The 13,026-nt window shown below is 55.0% G+C and overlaps 1 protein-coding gene across 10 annotated transcripts in view; it reads right to left on the reverse strand.

Moving 5' to 3' along the window:
* The window catches only part of NLRC5 (NLR family CARD domain containing 5), a 76,486-nt gene that overhangs the window by 22,265 nt on the left and 41,195 nt on the right, over positions 1 to 13,026 (reverse strand). For 8 of the 10 annotated variants that reach the window (XR_004973575.1, XM_036345427.1, XM_036345429.1 and 5 more), the window contains 9 exons: positions 12,751 to 12,834; positions 11,301 to 11,390; positions 10,249 to 10,293; positions 9,297 to 9,386; positions 7,875 to 7,958; positions 5,974 to 6,057; positions 4,244 to 4,333; positions 3,999 to 4,061; positions 1,139 to 1,225 (listed from right to left, as the gene is read on the reverse strand). Coding sequence is in view for 9 of the 10 variants with exons in the window: in XM_036345427.1 (XP_036201320.1) it covers positions 1,139 to 1,225; positions 3,999 to 4,061; positions 4,244 to 4,333; positions 5,974 to 6,057; positions 7,875 to 7,958; positions 9,297 to 9,386; positions 10,249 to 10,293; positions 11,301 to 11,390; positions 12,751 to 12,834 (717 nt within the window). In the remaining variant the exon portion in view is untranslated. The remainder of the gene's footprint in view (positions 1 to 1,138; positions 1,226 to 3,998; positions 4,062 to 4,243; positions 4,334 to 5,973; positions 6,058 to 7,874; positions 7,959 to 9,296; positions 9,387 to 10,248; positions 10,294 to 11,300; positions 11,391 to 12,750; positions 12,835 to 13,026) is intronic. The other 2 variants (XM_036345425.1, XM_036345423.1) reach the window with 1 other exon arrangement.

Raw genomic sequence — 13,026 nt, forward strand, 5'->3', positions numbered from 1 at the left:
AGTGCCCTCTACAATGAAAAAAGCAAACAAACAAGAGAAAAACTCAAAAGATATATTGCTTATTCCTTTTTCGCTGACATACATAATTTTTGCCCTGGCCCTTGTGGCTCAGTTGGTTGAGCATTTTCCCATGCACCACGAGGTCGCAGGTTTGATTCCCAAGCAGGGCACACGCCTGGGTTTCAGGCTCAATCACCAGTGTGGGGCGTGCAGGAGGCAGCCGATAGATATCTCTCTCTCTCACTCACTGATGTTTCTCTCTCTCTCTCTCTCTCTCTCTCTCTCTCTCTCTCTCTCTCCCTCCCCAAAACCAACAAAAATTATTAAAATCAATAGAAAACATATTTAAAAAATAAAATACATTATTTTCATCAGCCACATTTCTCTTCTTGGCCACCTCATGACAGGAAGTTAATTTAATTTTTTTGTACAGCTCTCTTTCACTCCTGCAGACCCTTAGCTGGACTCCCTGCCAGCTGTGAAAAGACTCCACATTGTATTAGCTGTGTGACCTTGAGCAAGTCCTTAAACTCTCTGAGCCTCAGCTTCTCCATGTGCAAAATGGTGATAATAGTACCTGGGTTTGTCGGAAGGATGAAAAGACGATCTAAGGCACTTAGGTCAGTGGAGAAGTGCCCAACAGTGTTTGCTATTATTATTATTATTATTTTATTTTTCTACCCACGTGGGGGCTGCACTATTTGGGCACCCAAGACAGGCCACATGGATACCGCTTCTCAACAGCACGAAGGCTCACGAATCCCGGCCCAGCTGGCTCCGGGACCCCGCTCAGGCCGAGGCATGTGGTACCTTTAACCCCCTGCCAGGCAAACCAATGGACCCTTCGCTTTGTGCCCATCAGCCAGCAGAGCTCCGATGCCTTGATCAACGTGAGGCCAACGGGCTCCTATGGCCCTTATGAAGGGCTCCCCAACTTAGATCCAGGCACACTCTGAACTAGCTCCACTACGGCAGGAGTAGGGGTGGGTGGGAGGGATAACATGGTACAGAGAAACCTTAAGGGTGTGACCCACAGTCCTGGGCTGGGGTTGAGGCGTGCGCGCACACACACACCCCTCCAGTGCCACCCAGGTGCCTGATCCCAGACTGCTCTCCCTGCTCCTCTCCTCATACTTACTCCAGCTGGCTGAGGTCCTCACACTTCCTCAGCAACTCGCACAGTGGCTCCACGTGCATCTGGCTGAGGCCGCAGCCCGTGAACCTGCTGGGGGAGGGGGAACGAGCCGGAGCTGGGGCGGTGAGCCACTCAGACCCACTCCGCCCTGGCTTGTCCTGGTGTGGCCTCCCCCAAGCTTGGGCTCTCTGGGGCTATCCACTTCCACCACTTCCACCTTCCCCACAGCCGGTCCCACTGGCGCCCCTGTGCTCCCTCTGGGGAGGTGGCTCTCGAAGGGGGAACTTGCTGAGATGCAAAGTCTGCGAACTCAGCCCAGCCCCACTGAGTCAGCACCTCTAGGGGCAAAGCTCTCTGACTCAACCTCCAGCTGGAGAATGCCAGCTCTTGGGGTCATTAAAAATTCTATCTATATATAAAAAGGTAATATGCTAATTGGTCTTAACAGTGTCCCAGTCATGACCGGTCAACGGGCTGCATGTGCACAGGAGCTGGTGGGCGGGAACAGGGCCAGGGACTTGGTTGGGGACACAGTCAGGGGGGCCTGCCTGAGCCACCATGGCGCGGCTTGAGCAGGCCTGGAGCGGATCTACTTAATTCCCTTTTAATGTGCACGAATTTCACTCGCCGGGCCACTAGTATGTATATATTTTTAGAGAGAGGAAGGAAGAGAGAGAGAGAGAAACATCATCCAAACCACAAGTGTGTGCCCTGACCAGGAATTGAACCGGTGACCTTTTGGTGCACGGGACAACGCCCAACCAACTGAGCCACACAAGCTAGGACTCAGAGTCATTTTAACGAAAAGTCATGGGGTAGGGAGCAGGGTGAGATCTACTCTTGAGAAGGCTATTGTTGCTGGAATGAAAATGAGTGGCGAATCTGCCTTTGAAAGGCTTAACCTTCAACTATATAACAAGGCAAAGGAAGAGCCTGTGACCAGCCAGCAACTGAGGGGGAAAAAATCTTAAAATCAGAAAGTTCCTAAAATCCATATTTCACATTTTTATCACTGTTACCTTCCTTCCTTGTTTTCCCCACAGTCCTAAATCCCCTTGTACCCTATTTTTACTTTCTATTTTCAAGTCAGCTCATTCTGGTTTAATTCCTTTATTGTAAAAGGAAACCCTGTGTCACTCACTCTGATGGGAAACTGGCATCACGTGCCACACACAGGCCATAAGCGTAAGAACACACGAGAGCAAAACCCCAGCATTAAAGCCCAGCCAGAGACGCACACCTGCCGAGGGCTCTCTCTCTCTTAAAAAGGGAGCTTAGTGTTGAGACATGTTAAACACCCGCTAACACACCACCGAGACCTCCTCCTGGTCGTAGACACACGGAATCGTGACCTCACGAAGGAGTCAATGAACTTGAAGGAGTCAATGAACTTGAAGGAGTCAATGAACTTGAAGGAGTCAATGAACTTGAACACTGACTCTGCTATCTTCCCAACTCCCTAAAAACCACCCCACCCCGGTCAGGGTCCTACATTTCGGGAACCTCTGACTTGGGAACTATCGCTGGGCTAGGACAGGAGTCAAAAGCTACAGCTAAGCCCGGCTGGCGTGGCTCAGTGGTTGAGCATCAACCTATGAACCAGGAGGTCACGGTTAGATTCCTGGTCAGGGCACACGCCTGGGTTGTGAGCTCGATCCCCAGTGTGGGGTGTGCAGGAGGCAGCCAATCAATGATTCTCTCTCATCATTGATGTTTCTATCTCTCTCTCCCTCTCTGAAATCCATAAAAAATATATTTTAAAAAAAGACTCAACCAATGAATGCATAAATAAGTGGAACAATAAGTCGATGTCTCTTCTTCTTCTCCTCCTCACACCCCCCTTCCTCCTCCTCCTCCTTCTCCTCCTCCTCTAAAGAATGGTGCCTTCAGAAGCTCAACAAATATCAGCTCTTCTGCTTCTTAGTTCACAGCTGAGGTGCAGCCAGAAGGGTCTGGTCCAAGGGCTCTGAGGAGCCAGTGGCAGAAATGTCATCTCTGCACTCAGAGGTCACCCTCCCATTAGCCTGCCTCCACGCAATACCTCCCCCCTCAGCCCGCAACCACAGAGCACTGGTCCCGGAGTCAGCAGGGGGCACTGGCACATGTGACACCCATGCCTGACATGTCGCCTCATGTAATCCTTGCAAGCGCCCTGCAGCACGGGGTCTCCCGTCTCCAGCAGCAGGAGCCGAGGATCAGAGAGGTCAAGGAACTTGCCCCAAGTGCCAGGCCTCGTGGAGCTGGGATTAAAGCCTGGTGGGCGGTTATGAAGTCCCTTTCCTCCAGCTCCCAGTTCTGGGCCAGTCTGACGTGTACCCCTTTGCCCTTGACAAAGCCCACCCTCTCTGGAGCCTTGCTTCCTTTTAAAATTATTTTTATATTGATTTTTTTTTTTTTTTTAGAGAGAGACATCAATTTGTTGTCCCACTTATTGATGCATTCATTGGTTGGTTCTTGTATGGGCCCTGACTAGGGATCGAACCCACAACTTTGGCATATAGGGACAATGCTCTAACCCAGTGGTCGGCAAACTGCGGCTCGCGAGCCACATGTGGCTCTTTGGCCCCTTGAGTGTGGCCACGAAGTTTCGATCGCACTGTACGTGCGCGCCTGCACGTGGCATTTTGTGGAAGAGCCACACTCAAGGGGCCGCAGTTTGCCAACCACTGCTCTAACCAACTGAGCTCTAACCAACTGTCCAGGCTGGAGCCCTGCTTCTTCACGTTGGAGGAAACAAGTCCCCTTGCAGGTCCTTCTTGGGGAGCTCTCTGCACAGTCTCTGCTGTCTGTCCTCTCGCTACCAGGGGGTAGGTCTCCTGGTCCCACTATCCACTGGCTGCCAGGGCACCGCCCCAGGACTTACCCACAGCGCCCGCCTTTCTGCTCCTCGCTAGACTTGAAGTACAGGGTGGCATCATGCAAGGACCTGGAGCACACGGTACCTGGGTCAGCCACCTGGCCACAGCCTTGGATGCCCCCAGGAGGCACCCCTCCTCCAGGAGCCCAGCCTCTGACGTGGGTCCTACTGCCTCCATCCTACCCCTCACACCCACCAGGCTTCAGGCACAGCCCCCAAGACCAGCCCCGTTGCCCCTGGGCAATGCCCACCTGAGATCCACCTTCTCCACTCGTGGGCACAGGCCGAGGAGGTGAGCCAGCAGAAAGGGGCTCCTTGGGGACAGTGGCGTCTGGCTCAGCCTGAGGAGGGAAGGGGCGACCCCAAGTCAGCAAGTCGGAGCCGGGCAGGCTCAGTGGGCAAGGAGCCGGGACAGGTTGGCGGGCAGGAACCGGGGGCAGCAAGGGCGGCACCGCAATGAGGAAGCGGGGACTCAAGAGGGACACATAAGGGCTTGGGGTCAAGCAGGCTGGGGTTTGAGCCCCAGCTCTGCTTACTGGCTGTGTGTCCCTGCATGAGTCATTCAAGCTGTCTGAGCCTCAGTTTCCCTACATGGACAACAGGCCTCTACTCATGGTCTACCTTCCTCTGCAGGTGTCCTGAGGGTTTAATTACATCGAGTGTGGGCACTGCCTAACCGACACCTAAGCTCCTTATTATTATACTAGAGGCCTGGTGCACAAAATTCGTGCAAGAGTAGGCCTTCCTCCCCCCGGCTGCTGGCACTGGCTTCCCTCTGGCACCCGGGACCCGGGTTTCCCTTGCAGCCCCGGCTTCGTCTGGAAGGACGTCTGGTCTAATTAGCATTTATGCTTTTATTATTATAGATTTCTCCCTCAAGCACAGACTTAACAGGCGAGTCTTGGTGGCAAGGAGAAGGATGTGGTGTGTCCAGCACCCCAAGCGGGCCCCCCGCCCCCGCTGTGTCTCCAGCACCCCAAACAGCTCCTGGCCCACAGCAGTGCATAAGCACTATGACTGAGTAATATACAAAGTGTAAGACCCGGGGACGGTCAGGCTGGCCACCTGGCTCCAAAGACAGACGCTGTGTGACTTGGGCATAGAGACGTCCCTCTCTGGTCTGAAGTTTTGCACCTGTTCATTTTAACCCGCCACCCTCTGTGTCCAAAGGAGCCTGCCTGACCCGTTCTCTCCTGAGGGTAGGACCAGAGTGGGTGCCGTGGGGGTTGGCGTGAGCTCTGCTGAATTTGCCCACCTCTGGAAAGCTGCCGTCTCCTCCCTCCCTCCCTCCTTCCCTCCTTCCTTCCCTCCCTCCCTTCCACAGGACTCAGGAGGATGGAGAGCCTGGGTGTTTGTGAGCCGGCTCAGGTGTCCCGGGAGCCTTAGCACTAGAACTTAGGTTGCTGTTATGAATGACACGATTTATTTTCCTGTTGTATTTTTCCGTCTCCGCTGCAGCTTCTCCCACCTGCTAGAAGATGGAAAGTAAATCCTTTTTAAATTCTAACCAGTCGGAGCTGAAACTAGAAAACAGAATTTTACATACTTTAAGGGAGGCCGCTCCAGTTCCCTTTTCTGAATGTGCGCGGTGACCTTTAAAAAGTGGTGTGGCGTGAGCTGGCCTGCCTCTGGAGAGTCCCTTTCTAGAAGCAGGTGACTTCTGTGGGTGGGGAGCAGTCCCACAGCCCACCGTCACAGGCCTGTCATTCTTCAAGGTGCTTTGAAACAACTGTCTTGTTGGAGTCCCATCCCTGGGGGAATATTAATCCCACTTATCAGATGTGGAAACTGAGGCCCAGAGGGGTCAAATAACACCCCCGAAGGTGGATAAAGTCTAAGGAAAGAGCTGCAAGTAGACTCGAGCTCCCAGTTGTGACAGATGCAATGATGACACAGCTCAGGAGAAGGAGGGCGGGGGAGGGAGGGGTGGCTTTGCAATGCAGGAGCCAGGGCTGCACAGCAAACTGGGGGAAACACCTACTGCAGGAGGCTCAGCTGGGGGAGCCGGGGCAGGTGCCCCAGCAGGGTGTCCAGGCTCTGGTCGCTCAGCACCACGCAGGACAATCTGTGAGACAGAACATCTGAATGACGTGGGGAAGCCTTGGGGACAGCTAGGCGCGTGGCCACGCAGCCAGAGCCGGGCCCCAAACATTCCCTCTGAGCACCAGGTCCCTGGCTGATCACAGAGGCTAGAGGGAGAGGAAGGTCATATGCGATGGGAAATGCTGGGTTATGCCAGACTCGTGTTCTTTGACTTCTAAGAAGAGTGCTTTTTGCAGCATTGGCTGCAGTGCTAATAATAATAATAATAATAATAATAATAATAATAACAACAACAGCAGCAGCAGCAACAACAATAATAATAAATCAAACCAAAACAAAAAATTCTGGGAGCAGCCTGCATGTCTATCTAGATTCTGGCATTGGTGTGTGTGTGTGTGTGTGTGCGCGTCTGAATAATTTGTGGCACAAGTGAACTGTGGAGGGTTAGTATCAAAAGGCACGACTATGCAAACACCATGTGCAAAACACAAGCCATCAGGGACAATGAGACACTGATGGGATATTTGATGATTTTAATAGGTCATAAAATAATGGTGCTATTTTAGGGTCCTATGACGTTGACTACATTTAGTTGAAAATCCTAGCTCTAGAACTCTCTCCCTCTGGCTCTCCCTCTCCCTCTTCCTCTAAGAGACCATCCCCTCGGATAATCAGCCACCCCCGAGGCAGCAGAAACCAGGCTGGGTCATGGTCCGGCTAAAATCACATCTTGACCTGCTAAGTTTCGGCTCCTGAGCCCTAAGGTGGAACAGACCCCCGGCTACTTTCCCATGAGACCGGACAGAGGGGCCCTGGGAAACACCTCACAGCTGTGCTCAACACCCAGAGAAATGACTCATTACCTCATCTCCGCCCGCCAGTCAGCTCCCAGCACAGCCCCAACCCTAACGCCCCTGTCCTGTCATTTTGTCCCACAGGGTCTGTAACCCACACACCACGGGGCAGTTCTGCATCTGAGCACTAGCCTCCGTTCTCCTGGAGGGGCACTCGGAATAAAATACCCCATCTCTCTCCCCTGCGGTCCTCGGGGTCAGTATTTGGCTCTGCTAGCACCGGATGGACAAACCCTTTCTGTTCTGTAACAATAGGTTTTGTAAAAGAAAAAAATAGAGAGCAGGTCCGGTGTGGCTCAATGGTTGAGCGTCAACCTATGAACCAGGAGGTCACCATTCAATTCCCGGGCAGGGCACAGGCCCAGGTTGCGGGCTCCATCCCCAGTGTGGGGTGTGCAGGAAGCAGCTGGCCCATGACTCTCATTATTACTGTTTCTAGCTCTCTGTCCCTCTCCCTTCTTCTCTGAAATCAATAAAAATATATTTTTTTAAAATGAGGTGTTTGGGGGTGCATGCGTGTGCCCCTGTGTGCACTGGGCCACGGAGTGACGACTTCCGGAGGTAGGTAGAGGGGAACTAGGCTCCACTACACGACTCTCTCTGATGTACATGTGCTTGGTAGTCTCCATAACGAAAGTGTTTTCGTTACTGAGGCTTCTAGCAATGGGCCAGGGAACTCTCATGAGGTTGGGCCAGGGGTGGGCAAACTTTTTGACTCGAGGGCCACAATGGGTTCTTAAACTGGACCGGAGGGCTGGAACAAAAGCATGGATGGAGTGTTTGTGTGAACTAAAATAAATTCAAAGTAAACATCATTACATAAAAGGGGACGGTCTTTTTTTTTTTTTTTTTTAGTTTTATTCATTTCGGCCCGCGGGCCGTAGTTTGCCCATGGCTGGGTGGGGCTGTGAGAACCGGTGGGAAGGAACCAGAAAAGATTCACCCCACACCCCCAGGTCACGGGGGCTGCGTCCTCCTTACTGACCTGACTTCCAGGGGCCCCGGGCACTTCTCCAGAGCCTCGCAGAGGTGGGTGAGGCTCAGGGCCTCCAGGCGACACTCCCTGAGGCTGAAAAGGAGCAGCAGGCAGGGCAGGGGGTCAGAGAAGGCTGTGTGGGGGGGGGCCCTATGCAGCCCCAGGGACTCTCAGCTCCTCCCCAGGCTGCGAGCTCCTCCCCCACAGGGTACGCTCTCCACCCCCAAGTCTCCCAGAGCCCCCCATCCCCACCATTCTGACCCTCTGAGTGCCCAGCTGCCCTCTCCAGCCCCTCTGTGCTCTCCACTGAGCCCTGCCTGAATCTGGCCACCACCACTCACCTGGTCCACTTACCACCCCCAGCCTCCCTGCTTGCCTCCCATCCATCCTTCTTCCCCCTGCCAGCGTCCTATGCTTAAGCAATGCAAACCCGACCAGCCAACGCCCCCCCCCCAAACCCCCATGCTGAAACCCTCTGTGGCTCCCCATTACCCTTAGGCTAAAAGCAAAGAGCCTTCCCCTCCTCTCCCACAACCCCGCTCATTCGCTTCCATGCTTCCTGTCTATGCTGTGGCCACACTGAAATGCTGCCCACGAGCCCAGCTTTCCCTCCTCGGGGCCTCTGTGCAAGCTGGCTGGCCACCTGAACACCCTCCCCCTCCTCAGGACAACCCTGTTCAGCCCCACCTCGGGGTGTCTCTTCTTTTTTTTTTCTTTTTTTAAATATATTTTATTGATTTTTTACAGAGAGGAAGGGAGAGGGATAGAGAGTTAGAAACATCGATGAGAGAGAAACATCGATCAGCTGCCTCCTGCACATCTCCTACTGGGGATGTGCCCGCAACCAAGGTACATGCCCTTGACCGGAATCGAACCTGGGACCCTTCAGTCCGCAGGCTGACACTCTATCCACTGAGCCAAACCGGTTTCGGCAGGGTGTCTCTTCTTATGTGAGAAAATGAGACCAGGCCTGGCCGGCATGGCTCAGTGGTTGCACATCAACCTAAGAACTAAGCGGTCACGGTTTGATTCCTGGTCAGGGTACATGCCGGGGTTGCCGGCTCAATCCCCAGCAGGGAGCAGGCAGGAGGCAGCCAGTCCATGATTCTCTCTCATCATTGATGTTCCTCTCTATCCCCTCTCCCTTCCTCTCTGAAATCAATAAAAATATATTTAAAAACAAAGAAAAGAAATTGAGGCCAGGAGAGGGAGGGGCCCGCCAGGTCCCATAGCCCCTCGTCGGGGAGCTGGAAGCCTTCAGAGAAATCAGGGCAGGGCCCACAGCCCTCACACTCACCCTCTCTCTCCCCTTCTCTCTAATTCCCTTTCTCCTCTCTCCCAATCCCCAGCCTGATCCCCCAGGCTCTCCTCACTCCTTGAGCCCTCTCCCCACTGTGGTTACCCCCAAACAAGACGTGGGTAAGAAGGTACCAGAAGCTCCTGGGGACGCAGCGCTGACCGAACCCCGAGGACTGGGCTTGGGCGGGGGACTCTGGTGGAGGGCTGCGGGCCGGCAGACACCTTGGGCGGGGAAACGTTTGGAGAGGAAAGTTTAAATCATCCACGTTAGAAGCTCAGACTCATCAGTCAGGGCAGGGAGGGGCCCTTAAGACAATCAACCCCCTCACTGTACAGATGGGGAAACTGAGGCCCACCTGTCCACGGGGGCGGCCCCTGACAGGTTAGGGGGAGCCAGGACAGAGCCTCTCCTCACTCTGAACACAGATGTGGCTGTCACATGACTCGTCTCCCTGTGCCTCCACACTGTGGGCCTCAAAAACCCAGAGGATCCCCAGAAATAGAAGCCCTAGACCGAGGCCAGCCCTGGTTTCAGAAGCCACCTGGGGAAGGGACGCAGCAGCCCAGACACCCGCATCAGGTGGCTCTGGTGCTTGCCAACCTGCCGAGCGAAACTGAGGTGCCCACCAGGGGGCAGCCGGGCAGCCGGGAGCACCTGCGAGAAGTCACTATTGTCCTTTGTTTACAGCAAAGACGTGGAAACTTTCAGAGCGCGCCAACGGCTCTTGGCTTCTCAGATGCGCTCCTAGCTCCTCAGGGTGTGAAAGGGCAGTGACTCATAAGAGACTGCGAGTCTGCAGAGGCTGCAAAAGTCCCCCGGACGCTTCCTTCTCCCCTCCCCCACAGCGGCAGCTGCCAGCCCGGCTCCACTCTGGTGCCTGCCACCCAGTGTCCCCTCCCTCCCTCTGCGCTGGCTTCTTCCAAGAGAGGGTGAAGGCAGCGGATTCCTGCAAATTCATGTGGAGGGGGGTTTACTTTGGAGCTGACAGTGGTCCGCATGGGTCTGGGGTGGGAGGCTCCTCCAGGAAATGGGGGCCAGAGGGAAAGGGGAGCCCGCCTCACCCTGGGAGCTTTCCGCCCTCACCTGGCTCTTCTGCCGCCTCTCAGGACCACGTGCTGGCTCTCGAAGCTGCAGGCAGAAAGGAGGCAGCAATCAGAGACCGGGCGAAGGGCCCACTGACCAGGTCAAGGGCACGAGAGCAGACTGACCAGGTCAAGGGGAGGCTGGAGGGCAGCCTGCATTCTTTCTCAGCAAATACCACAGTAACTATATGACAACCGCTGCATGCATTAAGGCACATACAAAGCACACCTGCCACATGATCTCCGTTGAGTCTCATGCGAAAACTGTGAGGTAAAGAAGTATTCTTACCCCATTTTACAGATGAGGAAACTGAGGCGTGGGGAGGCTCAGTGACCTCCTGGAAGCTGTACCGCAGGGAACTGGTGAGCCTGGATTTGAACCTGGTCTGTCTGCTCTCACACTGCCCACTCTTGGGAGGGGGAGGGGAGGGTTGGGTTGGGCAGGCCTTTCAAGGAAGCATGCATGATCTACATTGCATGTCCCAGAGCTGTGTGGCTGGGTGCATTTTCCCTTCTATAGTTTCATCAGCTCCAGAGACCCCACAATTAAAGCGAGTCCCTGAGCACTCAGTGGTCACAAGGGTGTTTCCCAGTTTTCTTAAAAGTCTCCCAGAACAGCCTGGCCCACGTGGCTTAATGGTTGAGCACTGACTGATAAACTAGGAGGTTCAATTCCCAGTCAGGGCACATGCCTGAGTTGCGGGCTCCATCCCCAGTGGGTGGTGTGCAGGAGGCAGCGGGTCAGTGATTCTCTCTCATCATTGATGTTTCTATCTCTCTCTCTCCCTTCCTCTCTGAATTCAAGAAAAATATATACAAAAAAGTCTCCCAGAATAACCCAGAGAGTGAGGGAGTCCATGGATTGTGTCCCATGGAGAAATTTGAGTGTCCTGGGCTATATTCATTCATTCATTCATTCATTCACTCACTCACTCATTCATTCCTTCAGCAGGCACCCATCCCACACACACTGACCCGGGACCCCGCGGGCCCTGAGGATGCCTGTGGTGAACGCAGATGCGGGGGCCGGGCGGGGCCCTGAGACTCACTCACCTGATGTCCAGCTGGAGGACCCACGGCACCGCAGAGAAACACTGGGCCAAACTGAACACAGCGTCCAGAGACAAGCGGTTCTCACTGAGGCTGGGGAATCACAGGCGTGGTGTCGGCAGGGGTCCCAGTCTTGTTTCAAGTGACAAGACTGAAAGCACCCTCTGTGTGGTCAGAGCACAGGGCAGGGGAGGGCGGTCCCCGCGTCCGGACGACGAAACTCGCTAGGAGCTCTCATAGGTGAGCGCGCCTCTTCCAGTCCCCCACTCGGATGGGGAAACCGAGGCCCATAAAGCAGCCAGGTCTCGCCCGAAGTTACAAGACACACGGGTGACAGAGCTGCGATTAGACCCCGTGGCTCCCTCTGGCTGCGATGAACGTGGGGAGTGCTTTTAGGCGCCCGATAAAGGGGGGTGGTGCCTGGTGACCAATGTCTGTCCACCTGTCGTGGTGGCTTCTTTTGCCATTTAACGACGCCCGCCTCGGGATGGGGGCCCTGGTGGGTGCCTACAGGCTCTCGCAGGCCCTGGGTCAGACTCGGCATCCATCCAGTGTGGAGATCACATGGGGATTTGTCCCGAAAGCTCCCATCACACAGCATTTGCCTGCAGTGGGGAGGCCCTCCTCCTCGCCCAGGTGCAGGCCCCTCCTCTCCTTCCCAGCATCCCAGGGAGCCTGTCGGAGCAGGAAGGGCCTCAGGCCACAGACTCCTTCTAAGGTTGGAGCCAAAGCACAGCCCCTTTACTGTTTATGTGTTAATGATGGGAACCAGGGCTCAGGAGGTGATGGAACCTGCTCAAGGTCACACCGGGACCTGGGACCTGGGACCTGGGACCAGGGCTCCTCTAGCTTTGTCCCAGAGGAGCTTGGGAGGAGGGGATGTGGGGCCAAGAACACAGGAGGCTTTCAGGACCCGGGAAGTCTGGTCGCTGCAGGCAAAGGCTGGGGTTCCTGGCCTCCTACCAGACCTCCCCTCTGAGAATCTCCCGTCTCTGCCAGGTCCTCCAGATGCCCCGGGCACCCTGCTTGGGTGTCCTGTGGGATCCGAATCCTCTCTGCCTACCAGCTTGCACCCAGCCAACAGCCCCGCCCTGCACCCATGGTCAGAATGGCTGCCAGCCTCTACATCAATCAGTCATACTTCCCACCTGCCTTGCCCGGGACGACTGGGCCTCCCAGGAACAGATTCAGGAAGTGAAACCTTAAATCAGAAGCTGGACCATTGAGTCACAGATGCCAGACTCGATATGAATGAGAATCACGCCCTTTCCTGAGCACTCACCACGTGCCAGGGACTGGCCAGGCAACAGACATGCCTTTTCTTATTTAATCTTTCTGAGAAGCCACGGAGGGAGAGAGATGGGACATAAGAAGAGCCCCCCTCACTGCCCGCCCCCCCCGCCCCGCCCCCCGCCACATCCCCTCATTGCCATGAGGACAGCCAGCTACTCACTTCAAGGACTGCAGAGCGCCCAGCGCTGGGAGCCACTGAGCCAGCTGGGCCGCACCTTCGTCCCCCAGAGCATTCTTTGATAAGCTGGGAGGGGCGGGGAGAACAGGTTGGTGGAGGGAGGGGTGGGCAGGAGTTTTGTCTCTCCATCCCATCGCCTCACTCACTCCGCTTCTCCTGAAACTGGACACGGTGTGGTGGGGCCAGACTTTAGCAGGTGGCGCTAGGTCAGCTGGGGTCTCCCCCAGGTTCTTATCCTGGGGTTTGTGACTCCGAGGG

This window comes from Myotis myotis, unplaced genomic scaffold (assembly GCF_014108235.1).
Source record: "Myotis myotis isolate mMyoMyo1 unplaced genomic scaffold, mMyoMyo1.p scaffold_m19_p_19, whole genome shotgun sequence".
NCBI classification, from domain to species: domain Eukaryota; kingdom Metazoa; phylum Chordata; class Mammalia; order Chiroptera; family Vespertilionidae; genus Myotis; species Myotis myotis.